Consider the following 9,406-nt stretch of genomic DNA (forward strand, 5'->3'; position numbering starts at 1 on the left):
AAAGCTGTAGTTTTTTTTATGATCAATATCTACATGGGTCCTGGTATGCATATCCACATATCCCGTGTTCTTCCAACTGTAAGTAGCACTCATGCACTAATGGAACTTAATTATAAAAGAGACCTTCAACTTAACATATACAACAACACTTAAATCCCATGCATTCTGTAGATACATGTATCTACAGAATGCATGGGAGAGGGTAACTGACAAATTGGACATGCGGCACGTGACATGCAATTATTTATACACACACGTGACACCCCAATACTGTCATGTGACTTAGATAAAAAGTGCTAGCACGTGATTTGTTTTTAGTTATCGGCCACTTTTTTGGCCCTAGATCTGTTATTTTTCGTGAAGCGTTGGGCACATGCGCGAAAAAGGGAGTATGGCCGGGCAACGTGCCGCGAGTTAAAACGCTCAATGTATTGTTTTCTGTAATTAAGGAATTACAAAAATAAACAAATAATATTCACCCCATACAAAATTAATAAGACAATTAAATCGATACTTGCTATATATATATAAAGTATTAATACATCTTTATTGATCTGACAGTCACACAGATACAGTTTTCAGTGTTATATTACAAATAGAATAACACGGCAGCGCAGCATTATACACCATGGGTAATTCCGAGTTGAATGAGTATTCATTCAATGAATCAAAATTGGGTTTGCAGCAAGGACACCATGATCACTCAAATCAACCGAATTCAAATCAAAATTTTTTAAAGCATACTTTTAATAGTCCCCTGCCTACCACCACACAGTTTCCTACACCATATTCAACAATTCAGATCAATAATATGATGTCGAATGGGAAAGATATGGATTTTAATGATGGCGTCAATAATAACCGTAGTAATGGTAATACTAACAACAATGCAAATAATCATAAAACAAACAATATCGACTCCTCATTAATTGAAAACAGTATGCTTCCGGGAGTAAATAAGAACGGTATTTTAAGTAATATGAATTTGCAACCTTCACTAGCATTGAATTTAACAAATTACAACAATAATAACGCCGCTACGGATACCAATACAAATTTCAGCAACAATAACAACAGCAACAGTAATAATATCCCAAATGAGTTTTTATTGGCATCCCCAGAACAGTTTAAAGAATTCTTACTGGAGTCTCCTTATTTGAATTTGAATTTATTTAACAAAACTCCAGCCAAGACTCCGTTACGATTTTTTGCTGAATCTGTCTCATCTAATAAAAATTCAACTTCTAATGGAAATGGAAATAATTTATTTGGCAATATTGTAACTGGAACAAATTCAAACACTCCATTGAAAAATATGGACTTGAATTTGATGTTTAACTCAAATCTATTAGCAATGACGTCTTCGCCTTATGAAAAAAGAATAATGAATGATATCGGAACGCCATACGCAAAAAATACCATATCTTCGAATAGTGCCTTCACAGATTTCCAAAAGGCAAGAAAGGATTCAATTAAATCACAACAAAGAACTCCAAACCAATCATTAAGAACCTCTAATTCAAAATTAAGCAAGAAAAATTGTTATGATGAAAGCGACATTAAAAATAGCGATAACAAAGAGAATACAGACATATACGGTTCTTCTCCAACAACCGTTCAATTGAATTCATCGGTTACAAAATCAACAAGTAAATTGAATTCACAAAATATTCCAAAGCTATTAGTGAACGACAATTGCATAACAGGTACCGTATTTAAAAATAATAATAACAACCATGAAATGACTAATATTGATGAAAGATTATTTGACATGGAAATGAATGTGAATATGTTACCTGTCTCTCCTACCCCCAAAAAGCATAACTTTACAATGAACCATGAACAAGATATCAGAATTCCTGAACTACCCAAGATGGGTTCATTCACAAGTGAGAAATCACTTTCAATCACTCCAAGATTTACGAACAAACCAACTAAAGCTATGAATAACCTTGACGTCAATACATATCTATCGAATGTTATTCCTTCTAATACGAACACTTTACCAAGCAATAGTTCTAATAAAGTGGTAAAGAAAACAAAGAAGCAAGCTAAATTCCAAATTATTGTTTCTAATGCGCATAGATTTAATGCATCTCAAGGCTACCCACCGAACGCAAGTATAAAAGGAAACAAAAAGCCTAAACTCAAGAGAACTAGATCTTTAGTTGTTGGACCAACGAAATCCAAAATCATGTCTTCCAAATCAACTGATGATAACACAAACCAAAATGAAAACTCTACGCATCAAATTGACAAGAAAACATTCACAAACAATAATTTTATTAATCAAGACTCTTTACAATTTCCGAATTCTCAATAATTTATAACCATAAGTCTCTAAAACAAATAGCATCTTGAATATTCTATTGAATTTAAAGAATTCAGACGGCCAATAGCATAGAAACAAAATTATCAGAAATTTAATGTTGCTCATTGATTTCTTTTTCACTGCTTTTAATTTTGTGACAATTTTTATATACACATATATTTGAAGGTTAAATAACGGACTATATTTTTTTCATAAATACAAATATATTAACAATCTATCAAAGATAAATACTAGTGTTTAAACTTCCCATTACCTTGTGACACGGCACCTACCCTTGAGAAAATCACAAAACATTCTCAGATTTATATAATAAGCTTGAATGACGCTATTATATACATGCCGTGCTATATAATGACATGAGCAGAGTGCCCTAGCTAAAGCTAACGCTGAATAGAAAACGACACCCATGCAAAGATATAAGAGCTTTATGAAAAAAGGTTACGTCTGAATTCTAGTTTTTCCTGCTCTATAATGAAAGTATAGATGCCTAGCTCTCTCGACCATAATTTCACTGGCTTCGATATCCGTTCAAAAAGCAGTGAATAGCAAAGAAGATATTCGTAGCACCAAAGTAATCGGGCTCTAGCAAGATTTAAGTGAAGACGACCCAACCATACGGAAGTGGGCATCTACAAAACAATTCTTGTTTTCTTGCTTTTGGCAGCAAAATTGATGCCCACTAGCGACGTGCACGAGAAACTCATTAGTTCGAAACGGCTACCACCGTCGAGGTCTCGAAGTGCAGCAACATCAAATATTTTCTCGCAATTTTTGATACTCTCGAGTCGTTTCTTTTTTCTATCTTTTTCCGATCTCGAAAACAATTTGTACTTGAAGAGTTTCGGAACTGCTACGGCGTTTGCTTACTGAAAAGCGAAAAATTGTTTTCTTTCGAAGTTACTCGATTTTTTTGTACGAGAACATTGCAGCCAAATTTAAGAATGATGTAATGAAGACTAAACGGGTTCTCGAGTGAAAAACTAATTTTCCAAATTTGAAATATTTTGACAAGAAATAAATGAACAATAAAAAAAAGAGAGAAACATAATATGTAATTAAAAAACATATGAAATAGTTGAAGGCTTTAAGCACAGGTTAGTAATATTTTATCAACTCGTAAACAGAGAGTAGAAAGTAGACTGAGGTCTTATAAGTCCGAATATACGTTAACAAAGCAAAGTTTTTCGACAGTAGAAAAATACTCATACAATCCGTCTTTCTCTCTCTCTCTCTCTTAGCCTTTGACCTTGCTACTTAGTTCATAGAACGTTGAGATTGAATTCACAGAATATTGTGGAAGCACAAAAGAAAGTAACAAAGGCGTGCATTTCTTTTGCATCATCTTATATGGCAAAAACACACAGAGTTATTCAGATCTTTTAGGCACTCTGTTTTCCTATTAACTTGAATATTTCAAAATAGTACTCTGAGGCTATCTTGTCAATTTTCTTCCCTCTTAGACTGTATTAGTTTTTGTAGAAAGTTTGTTACTTTCATTCAATAGCTTATAAATCTTGAATCAATGAGATATTAACAGTATATTAAACAAACTTCATTGTGTCTTTAGATTAATAATCATTTGGTGCATACCACTTATATCTTCACACAGAAAAAAATCGACAACAGCGTCATGCCCATTTAGTTTTTGAATCGCCATTTTTCATTTCACACGATACATTTAAGTACAAACGAATATAATAGCATTCAAATTCTTCATAGACGTGATTAGAGTTTATTATTTCGAATAAAGAAAGGCCATTTCATACAGTTTCAACCGTAAGGGTAAACACTGTGAACCAAACGAACTGCAAACATTTGCTAAGTTTTACCAGTTTTCCATTTATCAGGTGAACAAACAACTTTCAGATTTCTAGCATTTACTCACAATCATTTATACAACAATACAAACAAACTTATATTATATTCACATTAGAACATGGAGGACGTGAGGGAACAAACGTTATCAACAAGTCCTACAAATGCTACTATTCATCCAAGACTGACTCCAAATATACTACAGCCCAATGAAGTCAAAATAGATCCACCTTTAACTTCAAAGAACGATGTAATTTATAAACCTTTATCTTACCTATACAACTATATTCCAATTAGACATGATAGTAATGAAGATACTTTTTCGCATAAAACTTACGAAAGAGAAAATGAGTTTTTACTAAAAAAATATTATTCATTGAGAGTATCAAGTGTGACTGTTAACAACCCAAATATGAGTTCTAAACTGAGTTCAAATGACACTTCACTCAGACAAAATAGTGTCACATCAACATCAGATATATCAGATATAACGAAGGTCGATAGAAATGCGCTTCATGATATTATCAATTGTTTCTTGTCTACAAGATCGTCAGATTTCTTACAAGGTGCTGACAATCAAGTTGAGAATTTGTTGAAAGATGAGATGAACTGTTTAGTAACTCCTTTGAAAAAAATTGGAGATTCTATATATGAATCCAACTGCATTTCACCTTACTTCCAGTATATTAAAAAATTTGAAGCAATAAATGCTAAGCAAGAAAATGATGCAGTATCAAAACATACATTATGGATGCCAATAACAAAAGATTATGTAAATCCATATTTATTACACCCACCAATGGACAATAACTTATATGCTAATAAGACCTCACCTTTATTTATACAAGGTTTAAACGTATTCAACAATACAATTGACACTTTTAGAGGGATTACGAATATAACTTCTATTTTCGGTGAACAGAAATTACCTGCCTTAGTTTATCATTCTGCCAGTTCATGCGGTGATAATATTTATATATTTGGTGGGTTGATGGCTTGCAACATGTATGATCAAAATGCTCCAGATTTGAGCGATTTTAGAGTAGATGGTTTGGAAAATCTACCCCCTCCATTAATTCCCAAAATTGTAAATAATCCAGCAATGATCAACAATCCTCATCTTTATTGCTTATCCAATATATCAAAAAGTTTAAAGAGACCCAAAGTATGTGGCCAAATCCCACCTCCACTATGTTGTGCTAAAATGTCAAACATTACAGAACGTCATTTGTTTATATATGGTGGTTTTGAAATAAAATCTGACACAGTGTTAGATAGCAATGGGATTTATCATATAAGAAAGAGACTATATGCGAATGAGTTTGGGTATATCTTAGATGTTGAAACGTTTAAATTTAGCAAAATTGAAATCATAGCACAGTCATATAATGATATTTTGTACCCTACTATATCAGGTAGATTCGGTCAAGTTCAAATGGCAGTAAATTTAGCCAGTGTAGTAAACACAGGAAATAGTACCCCATCAGTTTCTAGAAAAACAACGTTAGATATACATTCTGATATCTCAAAAAGCTCTGATGTAAACAATATAGATGATAAATCCTCATCGAAAACAGGTTCTCACCAAATAATTATATCAACAGTTTACGTGTTTGGTGGTTACAGAGAGACAGCAGAAGGAACTTTTGAAGCGCTAGGTGATTTCTGGAGAATCGAACTTTCTGTTGAAGCAAGAGGTAAGAGAGGTTACTTAAAGTTTAACGAATCTGCACAGGCAGTAAGAATATATAATGAAGATAATCTGGAATGGCCATCTGCAAGAGCCTTTTCTGCATCTTCTTATGTTGACCTGGCAGTGAATGAAGTAATAGATATGAAGAAACTTGAAAATGAGTTGTGTGAAACTTTGGATAACCAACTTAAATCGAATAATAAAAATGACGCCGCTCCAGTAAGCCTAACAAGACCAAGTTTGAGATCAAGCAGATCTTCGCATAAAAATTGCAACCGCAATAACAATATTAATACCGAATCCCAAAATGAACAAAGTTCAAGGATGGATAACATTGATTCAGACAATAAATTATTCAATCAATATTATAAAATGCATAAAGATAAATTCAAAAATAATAATGAATATTTTGTAGTACAAGGTGGTTCAGATAATCATAAAGTTCTTGGTGACCTTTGGTTTTTCAACACTGTTACTGAACGTTGGAACTGCAAAGATATACGAATTCAACGGAAAAGTGATCATAAATTCATACCATTAAACCTACCTTTAGTAGGACATACTCTAGTGACTGAAGGTGATATTGGTATTAGTATCGGGGGCTTATCTCAAGCAGCAGTTGACTACTTATATGATAGAAATGTCTCTGGAAGGGATGAGGATGAAAGGTCTAGTAATTTATCCAGAGTGATAGGGAGCAGCATGGTTAATTCTTATAACCTTAGAAGTGGTAACTTACAATTACAAAAAGTGGAAAAAGCTAAATATCCAGGATATGGTGACTATCAACTAGTTGACAATAAGAGCGACGGTGTTTCCACTACAGCATTACATTTAGGGTGTACCATTGTTAAAATACGTGGCATTTTATATATAATCGGTGGTGTCGTTTCTGCAAACCGTGATTACATGAATTTACATATCAAGGGTGCTATTGAGTCAATCATAACTCCTTCCGTGAATTTATTCTCATAATTGCATTTAAAGTAAATTCAATACTGCAAAATAGTTAGTTAGTCGACACAATTGTATGTATTAGTAATTTTTTATAACAAAAATTTATCCAAGAGTTAATATCATTAGCATTAAATTTTTATTAATAGACATTTTTATTTTTTAAAATTGAAATACATCTTACTAGGATAAGGAAAGCTGGCCATTAGCAAAATAGAAGTGATTTATTTGAATATTATTTGATCAATATAGTTGTACATACACATACACATATATTATTTACTTTTTAACTTATTATCACTGTGCTAGAAAAAACAACATATCTCATGTAAATACCTATGCATTATTAATATAAAAGATACATCAAAATATGAACTTTACGACGTAAACCAAAAATCATAACTTAACGGAGTCAATCAAGTGCTTGACGACACCTGGGTTAGACAAAGTTGAGACATCACCCAATTGATCTGATTCACCTGCAAGAATCTTCCTTAAAATTCTTCTCATGATTTTTCCTGATCTAGTCTTTGGTAAGTCATCCACTAAAACAATCAATTTTGGAGCGGCAAATGGACCAATGTCCTTTCTTACTGTTAACACCAAATGTTTCTTAATTTCAAGCAGTTCCTCTTCCGAAGCAGTTGACCAGCTAGTCTTATTCTTTAAGACCACAAAGGCAGCAACTGCTTGCCCAGTTAAGTCGTCATTGAAGCCGACAACAGCACATTCAGCCACAATCGAGTCTTCAATAATAGCAGCTTCGATTTCTGCTGTCGATAACCTATGACCTGATACATTAACCACATCATCAACACGTCCTAAGATCCAAATGTAACCGTCACGATCTCTGGCTGCACCATCACCTGTGAAATAATAACCTGGGTATGGGTTCAAGTAAGTATCTAAGTATCTGTCATGGTTTTTCCAAATAGTTCTTGCAAATGAAGGCCAAGGTCTCTTAATAGCCAGGACACCTTCGGCATGCTCTCCAACTACCTCCTTACCTGTTGTAGGATCTAAAATGACTGGCTCAATGCCGAAAAATGGGAATGATGCAGATCCCGGTTTCATTGGTGTGATTCCTCCAGCTAGAGGAGTAACTAAATGGGAACCTGATTCAGTTTGCCAATAAGTGTCACAGATAGGAATTTCATTTTTACCTATTTGTTCACTATACCATTCCCAGACTTCTGCTGCAATTGGTTCACCAACTGAACCTAGCGCTCTTAATGATTTTAATGAATAACCATCAATGAATGAATTGCCTGCCCTTTTCAATAACCTTAAAGCTGTTGGAGCAACATAAAACTGTGTTACCTTATACTTATCAACAATATCCCAGTACCTTGAATAATTTGGATAAGCTGGAGTACCTTCGAAGACTACGGTAGTGCAACCATTTAATAACGGACCATATACAACGTAAGTATGTCCAGTGATCCAACCGATATCACCAGCTGTGAATAAAATATCATTTGGATTGACATCAAATACATACTTTGTTGTCATTAATGCACCTAATAAATAACCTGCAGTTGAATGTTGAACACCTTTTGGAGTACCTGTAGAACCTGAAGTGTATAATAAGAATAATGGATCTTCACTATCAACTGGAACACAAGGGAAATAAGACTTATACTTTTTCATTTCCAATTCCCAATCCAGATCTCTATTTTCAACGTAACTAACATTTGGATTATTTGTTCTCTTGTAAACCAAAACATTCTCCACAATTTTAGCTTCTTTAACTGCATCATCTACAATTCTTTTTGTTTCAATAACTTTCCCACCTCTTAAAGATTCATCAGTGGTAATGACACATTTTGAGTTTGCGTCGATGATTCTATCTTTTAAAGAATTAGAGGAAAAGCCTGCGAAAATGACGGAATGAATTGCGCCGACTCTTGAAATAGCTAATAATGTAATCAATGCTTGCGGAATCATGGGCATGTAAACAGCTACTGTATCCCCCTTTTTAACGTTCATTGAATAAGTAAGAACTTGGGCTAATTTTGAAACTTCGGATAATAACTCTTTGTAAGTCAAAGTATACGAGTCCTTTCCAGGCTCATCACTTTCATAAATAATTGCAATTTTGTTTGGTGTCTTTAAAGCGTGTCTGTCGACACAATTATAACAGGCGTTCAATTGACCATTCAAGAACCATGAATTATCTTGAAAGGAAGGTTTTGATGAATCATTTGAATCCTCAATGAATACCTGATCGTATGGTTTAAACCAGTCAAGATTTTTTGAAGCCATTTCATTAAAAAAGACTTTCGGATTATTAATTGATTGATCGTATAATTCCTTATATTGATCGAAATTTTTTATATTTGGTTTATAGCCATTTGAAAATTCTAATCTATTTTCAATCGATTTTTGCTGAATTATCTGAACATTCGTTAAATGTTCATACTCAGTTTTTGACTCTGTTGTTTGAGTTTGATTTTGTTCCTTAATGGCAACTGGATCGTTACTGGCGATCTCTAAATTTTCAACATTTTCCACAATACTGTTATCAGTAGTGTCACTAACTGCAATCATATTTAAGTCAAGTGTTTTTTTATTTTAGTTTCCGTACTGCAATGTTTATATATATATATATA

General features: G+C 33.4%; 3 protein-coding genes across 3 annotated transcripts; 2 read left to right on the plus strand and 1 right to left on the minus strand.

Annotated features, from left to right (window-relative positions):
* Window positions 1-628: 628 nt before the first annotated feature.
* NDD1 (Ndd1p) lies at window positions 629-2,323 on the plus strand (the record flags this gene model as incomplete). Its single annotated transcript, XM_003688187.1, has 1 exon — window positions 629-2,323. One exon carries the CDS (start codon window positions 629-631, stop codon window positions 2,321-2,323), a length of 1,695 nt encoding a protein of 564 aa, XP_003688235.1.
* Window positions 2,324-4,268: 1,945 nt separating this feature from the next.
* On the plus strand, window positions 4,269-6,815 carry TPHA0N00210 (uncharacterized protein; the record flags this gene model as incomplete). The annotated part of the gene is made up of 1 exon (XM_003688188.1): window positions 4,269-6,815. One exon carries the CDS (start codon window positions 4,269-4,271, stop codon window positions 6,813-6,815), a length of 2,547 nt encoding a protein of 848 aa, XP_003688236.1.
* Window positions 6,816-7,190: 375 nt separating this feature from the next.
* Window positions 7,191-9,344, minus strand: ACS1 (acetate--CoA ligase 1; the record flags this gene model as incomplete). Its single annotated transcript, XM_003688189.1, has 1 exon — window positions 7,191-9,344. One exon carries the CDS (start codon window positions 9,342-9,344, stop codon window positions 7,191-7,193), a length of 2,154 nt encoding a protein of 717 aa, XP_003688237.1.
* Between the last annotated feature and the right edge of the window lie 62 nt (window positions 9,345-9,406).

This window comes from Tetrapisispora phaffii, chromosome 14 (genome assembly GCF_000236905.1).
Source record: "Tetrapisispora phaffii CBS 4417 chromosome 14, complete genome".
Lineage (NCBI taxonomy): Eukaryota > Fungi > Ascomycota > Saccharomycetes > Saccharomycetales > Saccharomycetaceae > Tetrapisispora > Tetrapisispora phaffii.